This window comes from Pteropus medius, unplaced genomic scaffold, assembly GCF_902729225.1.
Source record: "Pteropus medius unplaced genomic scaffold, Ma_sr-lr_union100, whole genome shotgun sequence".
Lineage (NCBI taxonomy): Eukaryota > Metazoa > Chordata > Mammalia > Chiroptera > Pteropodidae > Pteropus > Pteropus medius.
In genome coordinates, this window is record NW_024345601.1 from 6,541,217 (window position 1) to 6,554,375 (window position 13,159).

The 13,159-nt window shown below is 36.4% G+C and overlaps 1 protein-coding gene across 1 annotated transcript in view; it reads right to left on the reverse strand.

Moving 5' to 3' along the window:
* MACROD2 (mono-ADP ribosylhydrolase 2) overlaps positions 1 to 13,159 on the reverse strand; it is a 1,804,338-nt gene that overhangs the window by 455,002 nt on the left and 1,336,177 nt on the right. The window contains exon 8 of the mRNA XM_039874459.1: positions 6,583 to 6,656. Coding sequence (XP_039730393.1) covers positions 6,583 to 6,656 — 74 coding nt within the window. The remainder of the gene's footprint in view (positions 1 to 6,582; positions 6,657 to 13,159) is intronic.

The window sequence follows — 13,159 nt, forward strand, 5'->3', positions numbered from 1 at the left end:
AGGGGAAAAAATACTCTTGGCACCAGAAGCTAAAGTGAGATGGTTCTTTCGTGATCCGTAATGAAGAAACAAGTGGCTCTGTCCCTCTCTGATCTTGTAAAACTAGTAGAATAGCATATGAACCTTTCGGGATGCTGAACCTACATTTCTTCAGTGGATTCCCAATTCTATTTTCTGGAGTATAGAAATCTGTCCACCTTTTCAATACTTTGTGGATTGTGTGTGTAAATGTTGGAAGGCAGGGGAGAGTCACTGCTTCCACACTGTAGAAATCGATATCTTCACTTCCAAAGGACACCAATGATGAACTCAAAACCAATTTTGTTCTCTGGGTACCGTCAGTTGACCTTGAGGGCTACATCACACTAGGTAAAGTCTGGGACCTTGGCTTGCAACAAGTTGCAGAGCCGGATATGTCTCAATGCACAGAGCAGCTCATGACGCCCTGAAACATCTGTAAGCACACTACTTAAAGTGTGAAATGGCAATACCACAGATGTCCTGTTTCCCTCAAGAAGGCACAGAGTAAACAATTTAAATGACAAGGAGATGATATTTAACATTTCGCATAACAATCTGCTAAAAACATTGTTAAAAAAGATTATATGTTAGGCAAAGGCCCAAACGCTGCATGCATGAGAGAAAACCCCCACCTTTTTCCTACTATAGAAAAAAACTGATTTTGGTTTCAAAAATGCAGAGCCGGGGTTCCTTCCCGCCAATGACATCCAAGTCAAGCCAGGAACTCACTAAGGTTCCTCAAAAATGAACCAACAGCTCCTCCATTGAATTGTTTCCACCCCAGAACAAGGAGGTCTGCTTGTGGCAGAGTGGGTTGTCAGCAGGCTCACAGAAACTAGAAAATTCCCATGGACCGATTAAATGGGAAACTGTTCTGGGAAATGCCATCTTCAAAGCTCTGCAGAGATGCAGCTGGAACCTGGTCTCAGATAAACCATGGCTTCCCCTCTGATCGGCTGCACACAGCCACAGCTTTAATTAGAGCCTCCCAGAAGTCTATGCTTCTGCCCGTCTATCTGCTGCTTATAATAAGGAAGAAGGTTGTCCAGGTTTGTGTCATGCTGCAACTGAGGCCCAAATAGTACTTTAGGGATTCCACATTTACAAGCACCCAGGAAACCACTTATCTTCCAACTTGGAATCTTCTTAGATACCTCACTCTGAGATGAGTTCCCAGAAGACTTACTGTAACTGCTACATGTTGCAGTTCAGTGAAGTCACTGAACATGACCTCCATAACAGAGAAATATCTCACAATATCAGGCCATTTGTAATTTTTAGAGAAAGATACCCTGTTCTTCTGTTTTCTATGGTGAACATTACAAATACTATATATATTGCCCTAGAGACCAATAGCCAGATGCCATATGAGTCCTTGGGGTATAGAACAATAGAACAGGCACTGTAAAAACATTTCTGAGGCTAACTTCCAGAAATGAACAGGGTGGCTCAGAGCTGTGCAGTGGGGAGATCACTATTTCATGAGGAATGATATTTTTAGACTGCTTGGAAAATGAGGAGTGCCCAAAACCACAGATGACACCGCAGAGCAGCCAGCACAAGTGGAGAGTCTGGGCCACACTTCCGCTGCTCATTTCCCTAACAGCCCCTCATTTTGCTCACTTGTCTCTGTAATAAAGTTTCTACTTGAGAAAAATGGGCACTTATAGAAAGGTTATTATGCCACATGCTGTCAATTTTTATAGCAAACTCCGATATTCTTTTCTTTTGATTTCTGAACTCAGAAGTTCTTAATTCTTAATTTAGCCAAAAATGCCAGTGGGTAACCTTCATCCCCAGCCCACCTCATGTTTGATCCCTGGGTCTCTCTGCTACATATCTTCTCTCTTCAGACACAATTTCCATTTCTTTGTATTTCTGTTCTGTGTTGTAAGATAATTCATCTCTCTGCTCTTCTCAGAGCAATAATTCAATTCTCAGTAGTGAATAATCTTTTTTGTTTTTCAATTTTTCAATCAGGAGTCATTATAGTTTTTAGTGCTGGTAAGTCATTTTTGTGCCCCAATTACAACCTCCCGAGAATCCTCCTTCCTCTTTTCATTAAAGTGCTGTTCCATCTCTTCCACTGCAACCACTGCAGTCAGAGCCAACTGTACTATTTGCTCAGCTGGGCTCCCTCAAGTCCTTGTGCCCCCTTAAATTTGTGGTGACAATAGCATCCTCATAGTTTAGACTTTGAGCAAATGAAACAAGTGGATGGTGGATGACCGAAACATGATTTTCCTAGTACTGTCCACTGGTCTCAAGTGCTCCAGTCAGGCCTCTCTGGATGTGGAACTATCCAGCTACATGAGCTGGGGTTGATTTGTGTAATTAAATAGAATTAAATAACTTTTTTTTTTTTTTTTGGCACGGGGCAGTGGGTAGTTAACCCTTCCTGAGGGTTTGGAAATCAAAGAGTGAGTAAATAGTGAAATGTGCAGGCTCTCTAATCACATGACATTATCAACTATTTATAGTCAAAAGTCATAAAGATATGACCATTGAATTATATACTTATCTGACTGAAGGTGATATGGTGACTAATAGTAGTCTCAGATTACATGGATTCCCCATATTTTTAAAAGAGAATTTCAGGGGAACTGACCAACTGAAAATCCCAGAAAATGCAACTTTGCCCATAAAGCTCAATCCCAGCCTTGCCTCAAGCAGGGTAGATGGACCCATTAATAGGTAGACACAGACATAATGGAGCCATGTTAAACAGGTGAATGTGTAGGGAAGATAATGTGCAAAATATAAAGTAAATAATGAAACAAAGATATGAGAAAGATTGAAAGAGAAGTTGAGAGAAGAATGAAAATGAACGACTGTGCTTCTGTTGAATTTGTTTGCAATTTTAGTCACTCATGAGACCCTGCTTCAGTTCCCACCCTTGAATTTCAAAACATCTTTATATGATTTATTATATAATATACCTTCCTTTATATAAGTCAGCTTGAGGTTATTTCTATTTCTTATAACCAATCTCAAACTAAGACCCAAATCTAAATAAAGTTACGATAATTAATTAATTTTATCATGTCTTTTGTTCTGACTCCTTTCCTGACCTTCAGACTCATATAGCCAACTTTCTATTTGAAATCTTCATTATATATCTAAAATCATCTCAGGCTTAACTGTCTGCAACATAATTCTTATTTTATTTCTTGAATTTTTTTATATAAAACATGTTCCTCTATCAAATTTCTCAGTAAATGAATCAAAATTCTGTTTTCCTCACATACCACATCTGATTTATTACTATAATAGACATCACAATTGTTCATCAATATTCGGTTGCCTCTATTCTGAACATATGAGAGGACTGCAATACCCTGTACCCTGGGTACCTTGCTCTGGACAATGAAATGTGAGAGAAAGTTACATGCATTTGTTTCTTTGTAGGAGCATTTAAGAGCTATTATTTGATTGTCTATCTTTTCCTATCATGTGATAGATGATATTTTATATGGTAGAGTATCTGTCAGCCTGGGTTCCTGACTAAGCCAGAGCCCTCTGCTGACTCAAAAAATACAAATAGCACGTTAAAAAAAATAAAATGGCACTGACATTTGGAGGTTATTTATAACTGCAGCATAAACTAGCTTGCTTAAAACAATCCCCCAATCATGTTGCCTCTATTGTGAAAATATATTCCAAACCTGATGCTGTTACCTCCTTTTCTACCATCACTATTCCAAAGAACCCTAATCTCTTGCCTGGATTTACTGCAGAAACCTCTTAATCAGTCTTCCCTTTTCTACTCTGACAAGTATGATCCCAGTACGATCTCCAAGCAGCAACCAGACATTGTCATCTTGAAGGTAAATTTGATTATGTCACACCCTGCCCAAACCTTTAATCACTTCCCATTAGACTTTGAATAAAAATCAGAGTTATTCCATGAACTCCAACACTCCATGATCTGGTCCCTGTCTATTTGTCCAAATTTGTCTTCTGCCATTCTTTTAATTCTCTGCTCCACCTACACTGTCTCTCTTATCATTGCTTGCAAACAGTAAACTAATTCTCCCCTCAGGGTTTTTCTCTTGCTGTTACCTCTGTGTGGAATATTCTGTCTCACGACTTCTGTGTGGCTTGGCTTGCTCCTTCCCATCACACAAATCTTTGTTTCAAATTTACATCCTCAGAATAGTCATCTCCCATTAACTAACTGTCCAATAATCCAGTTTTACTTCATAAAGTACTCTTTGAACTATCCTATTTCTTTCTTTGTTTCTCTTTTCCTAGACTATGAAAATCATGAGGAAAGAATTGTATTTTTCAGTGTTCTGTATCTGTTATCTAGAAAAGTTTCTTGTGCTTAGTAGGGTTCGATAAATACTTATAAAATGGATGAATTAATGACTAAATAGCTTAAACAATCAAGATGTCAAAACAATACTGCAATGAAAAGACAACTGAATAAGAATATTTTTTCATAAATCCTTAACCTAGTTTGTTTTTTAACAGAGCAAAAAATAAATCAAAATATTGCTAGATAATAAATTTGTATAACTTTTATCCATGTCTTACCACTTAAAATCCTTTTATTAAGTAAAATCTCACTTGTTCAAGTTAACTTGTTTAAAATAGCCAACACATACTGAAATGAGAAGACTTTTAAAAGAGAATTACAACAGGATACATTTAAAGTTGCAAGGGCAATAATTAAGTTGTGTTTCTCAATCCAAATTACCTAAAATCTCTAAAATGGACACAAGAAATGAGCAAAAAAAGGATATAAAAGTGAAAAAACAGACTCAAAGACAGAGTAGGATAGCAAGGAAATTAGAGCAAAAAACATTAAGTAGAAAACACTAAACTAACAAATATTTGTGGAAAATAACTTTCTGAATAGTTTAACTAGAGGGGATCCATCAATAGAACTCATCAATAAGCTATAAGTGCAACTAACACATTTGCTCTTGATCATCACCTCCTTGATGTTTCATGTGGTTATGTGTACTTTCATCATATGCCAAGATAACAAATGTGAATTTCCATCAGTGGGGATAATTATTGGATTATTATTGTAGTGGAAACAATAGATTTGTACCAATACATTAGCTCAGTTATCAACTTTTACTCATGAAACACTCTACATTTTTACAAAGCAGATGGTCCAGGTGAGAAGCCTTTACTATGACCAAGAGATTTATGGAAGATACCAGCTTTCAAAGGAATTAAACTTATTTTTCCTGGTCTCAGAAGCATTCCAAGGAAGAATGACCTTTAGAGTCAGGAGGATTGAGTCAGACAATGGCTCTGTGACGCTGAAGTCTTGAATATATCATTTAACTTTTTGATTCTAGATGAAGATAAGAATAACAATATCTATCCTAGATGTTTTATAAAATTGTCATGAAAATAATACGTGCTAAAGACATTTTCAGATTTTTTAAAAACTTCTGCCTCTGTGAGGTTATTGAAATTATCCTCTAAATTGAAGCTTTCATATGTATACCTTTCAAAATAAGAGGAAAAAAAAAAAAAGAGCAAGCACCAAAATGCGTATGTTTCACCATTTGGTCTTAAATTGTATCTGAGACTAACAATGTTTAATATTTCTGTTTAAGAATTAGCAGAAAATGACACTCCTGTTTCTTTAAACACACAAAGGCACCAACAGCTATCACTCAATAATAAACACACATAGTCTATTTCCAAACCCAAACATTTCCAAATAATTTATTTCCTACCCAAGAAGAAAGCTAAATTTGTGGTCCATCACAAATGAAACAAAACTCTTTACAGCATTCATTTAAATATTTAAAAAGCAAAACAAAATCAGAAAAAAATACACAAGATTGTGCATTGTGTGAAACCTATATATGCTGTCATGTTACTTGCCAAACCTATATATGCTGTCATGTTACTTGCCAAACCTCTGAAATCCAAGCCTCCATAGTGTTTCTATGTGTTGTATTGCTTTGTTTACTTGAGCAAGTCTTCTATTCATTACTAAACATAGCCGATTATTAAATAAGCAGAATAGGAGGCATGATGAATATTCTGATGGAAGCATTTAGTTTCATGGAAAATGTTGATTATGAAAACTTAACTATCAATTATCCAAGCCCAGTCCAATATCACACTCAGAATCACTTTATGGAAATGATTAGTTATAAATTTTAAAAAAGCTTATTATACCGAAAATTTACTGTACACCAGGAATCCCCTGTCAACAAAGATAACCCAACTCTTTAAGGAAAATAGCACAAGAAGATCCTTTATTCTCAATCTTAATAAAATCCATCCAGTCCTCTCTCTTACACACAAAACCCATACTATGTAAAGATGTAAAAACGAGATCATAGCTAAATGAATCTGTTCACTTAGCCCATCTTCGCCATCAAAACCAATCAATATAATCTATTCAATTAATTACAAGAAAATAGTCAATCACTCATGTGACCTGAATAAAGCATAGTGAGCTAGCTTTGGCTCAATGACTAGGTCTACTTGATATGTATGGAATAAATTTATCTGCCTTTTTGAAATTTAGGATCAAATCACACCATCTTGAATGTTTGCTGATTGTGTTGTTCTCCCTACCTCATGGTGATTCTTGGTCAGCCATTCCTTAGTGGTGCTGAGGGCAATAATTGCAGCAGGCTCATTAGGGAAACCTAAGTGAAGAGCAGAATAAAACAAATAAAAAAATGATAAAGGCAATACAGAAGTTAGTCATGGTATGATACTGGATTTTTCTTATTTAAACGGTATTCATTTCAACCAATCAATACTGAGAAAGGCAGGCTTTAGTAAGGTATACACATATATGAAGCCTATGATCCTACAAACAAGGCATTAATTAAGGGGGTTGGTCCTACACCAATCTAGAGTCTAAAAAGCAATAAAGAATTTAATTATCTCTTCAACTCTACAACAATATCAATTAAACACATATTTACATTTGCTTAATAGGTTTCAAAGCACTTTCTTATTTTCTTATAAGAGGTGTTCAGATTAAGGTTTCTTATACTCGGTTTATAAACCAAGAAAACTAGCTCAGAAAATTCATGTGGTTGACCCAGGGTCATAAGTCCAACAGTACTCCATCAATGAACTTGCACAAGACAGGGCAAAGAACATGCCAAATAGCCATACATTGAAAGCTATTATCGGAATTCAAAGGAGGTAATGCCTGTTTCATTTAAGGGCATTGGAAATGATGTTTGAGATTAATAAAACGTGAACTGACCTGATTTGGTAGTATGGGTTTGGTTTTAGAAGGGCAGGAAGATTGATACACCTATACTCTATCCCACTGAGCATAAGCACATATCGCCAGAATTTCTAAAATTCATCCAGAATGTCCTTTTAGCTCAGGGGTCCTTAACTCCTGGGCCTCAGACCATCAAGGAGGTGGTTTCCATAATTGACGGTCAATCTAATGTCTAGAATAATAGCAGCAGGAGATGAGCAGCCGGTAAGTGAATAAAGCTTCATCTGTATTTGCAGCTGCTCCCCAGGGCTAACATCATCGCCTCAGCTCCACCTCAGATCATCAGGCATTAGATTCTCATAGGAGCACCAGTTTCTGGTGACAAAGAGGTTGAGGACTGCTGCTTTAGCTTATATAAACTGAACACATTCCTGAGCTTGCAGTATCATCAGACATTCTGCCAATAGAAATAAAAGTATGTGAAGCAATAACTTTATAAGTTATAATTTATGGGGCAGAAAGAAGAGAGCAACTATTCTATTGAAACTACTCTCCTCAAGCTCCCTTTTGGCTTCCTAATCACCAAATCCCATAGCTTTCAATCAGTCTTCATCTTCTATTGTATTAGATGTGCTTGACTGGTTTTTCACATTTCAACATCTCTTCTCTCCTGGATTTCCTTTTTTTATTGTTTTAACATGTACAATTCAGTGATTTTTAATATGTCCACAAAGTTGTACAACCATCCTCACTAATTCCATATTTTCTTTATCCCCAAAGTACCCATTAATAGTCACTTCCCAATCTGCCCTCTCCCACAGCCCCTGGCAACTATTAATCTACTTTCTATCTCTATAGATTTGGGAATTCTCCTCTTGAATTTTTCAGTGTTGCCTTCTTCTATGTCTCCTCCTATCTATTTGACCTCCCCTGGCTCCTTTTTCTAAGATCAACTATTAAACATATATAATTCCCAATATCCTAAACTCAGCTTCCTTCTTCCTCTACACTCTCTGCTTTAGCCAGCTGTAGCATCATCCACCAACACGTCTTCTAGTCAGAGAGGCTCCTGTGACATTGCCTGTTCAGATGCAGAAAGATATAAGTGTTGCTGAAATGAAGAGATAGGAGATTTAAAAGACCTAGTTTTATTGGAGGGTAAATACATATTCCAGTAGTTTATACTAATGATATAAATCTCAATAGAGTTTCAGAGAAGGTATATGAGAGAGGGGCTTTTTGTCCTTATTTCCAAGAATAAATGTTGCTTTTCTGATTAGGTTTCTGCCTGCTTTGTTGAAGAGTGCATTAGGAAAGGGAACAAAATAAAGTAGGGCCAAGCACCACTCGAGCATTATCATATGACAGAGAACCACTGTCATATGGAAAATGTGTACAAGTTCTTGAAATTTTGTAAATTCATCTCTGACATTTGGGATTGTGAATTTGTTTTGAATTATTTCATCACCTTCATTTTCCCTAAATGAAGGCTTCAAAATATAAAACTCTTCAATTTAGAAAATCCTGTTAATTTTTAATTAGCTAATTTGTTAAACAAATTATTATTGAACCAGAAGAGTGTATATATACAGACACTTTTAAAGAATCCCTGTCCTCTAAAGCCCAAAGTCTGAAGGAGGAAATTGGCAAGAGGTAACCATGATAAAACATGCTGAATGCATTAGAGATGCGGAGATACAGATGAAGAGAACTAAAATAGAAAGGAGAGACTTTCTAGGAAACAGCAGAATGTTTGGGGAAGGAAACTATAAAGTGGGAGCAGGGGAGACATTATCCTCAGAAGTAATCTATGAGCAACAAGAAATGGAAAGAAAGTGAAGGGGTACTAAAGCAGGAAGAGTATGTGTGGGCTGCAAAGAAAATAAGGATGGGCATTTATGGTTAGGGGTTAACCACAGGAAGCTTTTTCAATTTACCTCTCCTTTGAGTTTAACATCTACATTTGTAATCACCTTGATGTGCTCCAGAACCACAAATGTAATATGTATTCATCTGTGAAACGAACCACTTCCTGAATTTCTGGTTTCTGCCTATGGCTTTACCTCTCTACTAGTCATTATAATATTTGCCTGTTCTCCCTGCTGGTAAATGAGTCCTAAAATCATTGTCCCTCTGAAATTCTTTTCCTATGGGTCTCACTCAAGATCTGATCAGCCCTCACCCAGACAACTGCAGTCGACTCACAATTGTGCTCTTTTGGTCTTCTCCCCTTCTCCAATCTATCTAGCATACCAAATCCAGGTGATGTTTCCTGAAGTATAGTTACCACAACCTTACACAAAACAACGGTGGCCTTTGTTGACTCTCTAACTCCTACAGAGTGAACTTTCTCTTAGCTTGGCATTATATACCCGCAAGGGGCCTTTCTAGACTTGTGTCTCAGTTTTCCTTATTTATTCTCTTCTTCTAAAAATTCTTCTCCAACTTTTTGATATATTTAAGAAGTACTTAAATTATAAAATTATAGGGCTATATAAAGCTAATAAATACTGTAATTGCACTCAGTTGCAGTGGTCATTAGCATTAACCTTTAGAAGATGTAATTCCCCACAGAGAAATTATACAAGTTCTTATAGAACCATGGCAACTATGGTCAGTCCTCAATTATTTGTGACCTTTTGGTCACTTTCCCACATTTATTAAAACCCCTGGCACTGAGTTATGGTTTTCCTCACCTCAAGGCTTGCCATAACCCCTGGGTTATTTCAGCATCCAAGATGACCCACCCAACACCTAGCCTGCTAGTTCTTTGACCTGGTTATTTTTAACAACAACCTCCACTCCACCTCTGCCCCAGATCTCATCCTATATCTGGATGTAATATTTCCACTCCGAAATTACTAATTGAAGCAGTCCTCTCTCAAAAACTGCTCTCTCTTTCATTTGTTTGTTCAGCTACTTCACAAGGAACGTCCTTTTCAAGGATTTGAAGCCTACTCTGTCCTCAAGAACTTCCCAAATTAATGCTAACATGTCCTTCCTGAACAGTCTGGCTCTTTCCTATCATTCTAGGCTCATCCTGTTCTGTATCACTCTTTGCCTTCTCAACTCCAGCTATACCAATCTTCCTACTGTCCTTTGAATGTGGCATATCTCCTTTTGCCTTCTTGCCATAGGCCTCATTCATGCTTTTTTTCTTCCTAAAATGCCATTCCTCTCCTCTTTTCCTAGCTTATTTTAACTTTTATTTTCCTCTGTTCAGGCATCATTTCTCCAGGGATGGCTTCTTTGACACTGACAACTCTCTATTTTGGGTTTTCATAACACCATGTACCTGTCTTTCACAGAATTCATCGTAGTTGCAATTTTACACTTATTTATGCAAATATTTGATTAATAATATTAATAGAATGAAAGTACTATGGGAACAGATACCACATCTATTTTTGCTTATCGTTGTATCCCTAAAACATTGCTGGCACATAGGAGACGATTGATAAATATGTGTTGAAGGAGTAAATAGGTTGTGGACTTGTGAATCTTTGTATTGACAACAGAACAGGCTAAGTGCTGGGAGAACAAGTTTGTTTAGCCCTAGAGAATGGGGAGAGTGAAGAGATTCTGAGAAGATGTCCAAACAGAATGATATATCTACATGGTCTTATTTCATCTCTAAGGGAAAACTATTGAGAAGATGCATAAAATAAAACATAGTTTCTGGTTGAAAGACATGCTATACGTAATTAAAAGAGGAGAGAAATATCATGACAAACATCTCTAAAAATGCACCTGCTCTCAGTGTGTATATGCACCTACACAAGATAAAGTACGTTTGAAGTAAACAGCAACAGCACAATCCTTTGTCTGCTTAACTAAAAGACAACAAGGGTTACAAGTAAGACCAATAAATAGAGAAGGACAGATTTTTTCCCAAAGGATGGGCTCCCGATAACAGTGAGGCCTGCCTCCGGAAGTCACACCATATTCTGGTTACCAGAGGACTATTGTTCACAAAAGCAGAATGGCCACCCAGAGGGAAGGCAACAGACAATATTTAGATGAATCATTGAATAAGATGACAGAAAATCTCTTCCAAGTATGAAGGTCAATGAGGCTTAACAAACCATTAATAATTTAGGACCAGGCATGCAGGTAGTTGTGTGTGTGTACACTCAGATGTGCATAGAATCTTAGTTCCTTATTCATTAGGCTGGATGATTAAAATTAACTTTTGTTATAAATATTGAAGTTGACTTAAATAGGTTTAAATGCTTTTTTCTTTTTATTTATTTTCATATTTAATTTTTTGTTAAAATTTTACATACACACACACACACACATGCATACACACATGTAACCATTACCAAAATCAAGGTCTAAAACATTTCCAACACCCCAGAAAGCTGCCTATTCCTGAGTCAATATCTACCCCATGAAGGAACTGCCCTTCTCTATTACCACAGGTTAGTTTTGTCTGTTTTATGCTTTATATACATGGACATACAATGTGCACATTTTTGTATATATTGTGTTCAACATTATGCCCTCCTGATTTATCCATGAAGTTACATATAGCAGAAGCTCATTCTTTTTCATTGTAGTGTTGAATTTCATCTTATAACTATTTCACAGATTACTTAACCATTCTAGTATTGACGGACAATTGGGTTAGTTCCAGTCTGGAGCTATTATGAAAAAAGCTGCCATGAACATTCTCATACATGTCATTTGATAGCTATAAGCACTTGTTTTTGTTGAGTATAGACCCAGGAGTTGGAGCTACTAGACCATAAGCTATGCAGCTGTTTAATTCTGGTAGATTCTGCCAAGGTTTTCCAAAGCAGCTGTACCAATTTATACTCCTACCAGAAGTATATGAAAGTTTAAAATGATGTATTTATCAATTTAGTTAGTTAACATTTCAAGATGTACTTACTAATTCTATTTTCTTGACCACATTTAATGTCATTAAAGATAGCTTTAGGCTAATCAATACCTTTTATAGCTAGAAGCCCAGATGCATTTTATGACTTGCTGGTTTTCTCCTACACATCAGTGAGTACTTAAGCAAAGAGAGAACAAATTTAGTCAACAGATATCAAAACAATTAAACCGAAAGAGGGAAAAACTGAAACAGCAAGTTGAGTTTGCAATGGTTTTCATAGATAGTATACCAAATAACTCATTAAACATTTTCTTTTCACTCAGTTATTAAGCAGATATTTATTTTTTAATCAAATTGTAGGAAGATACAGCAATGAAGACTCATTGAAGGTTTTACCTAGCCACTGAACTATATGTCTACTGGAATTGTCGAAAACCTGGAATGTTTTCAACACAATTAGAGTGAATCTGGTTTGACCTTGCCATAAACAATATTCCTCTCTAGACTGCATTTTTTTTCTTTTCCTATTGTTGATAATTTCCCAATATCTTTAACTTTGTTCAGAGGCTTCTATGTAGAAACTAATGTTGTTCTCCTGAAATAAAACTCAGACATATTCTACTGAAAATCTAGGCTATCCTACTAAAATAAGGATAAATATAACTAACTATGCCCATAAAACTACTCTTTTTTGGAGGCAGAAGCAATTGATCAGCTTTTATTTTAAACTTAAAATGAGAGTCTGCTTGTAGCTATAGATTACCATATCATAGAGAGGCAAATGGTAATGACTTAAGTCAATAATTTTAAAGAAATTCTCACTATAAAAAAAAAGGTCAAATTAAACATAATATCAGGTATAAGTAAGCTATGCTTTAAAATGATAACCCCATCTACTATTTACAGTCTAACCAGGGCCTCCTCCTCTTGCATTTTCCCCCAATATTCCCTTCCAGTCCAGTTACCAGGAGTCACCTCTGCTTTAACCGTGGATATCTTTCTAGCAGTTCTAAAAAGAAAACAATCTGGAGATCAATGTCCAGGAATAGCTCACAAATGTAAAAACTATTGTTTATGCACTGAATTATTTTATTTTCAGCTTCATAATTGCTTCTGTA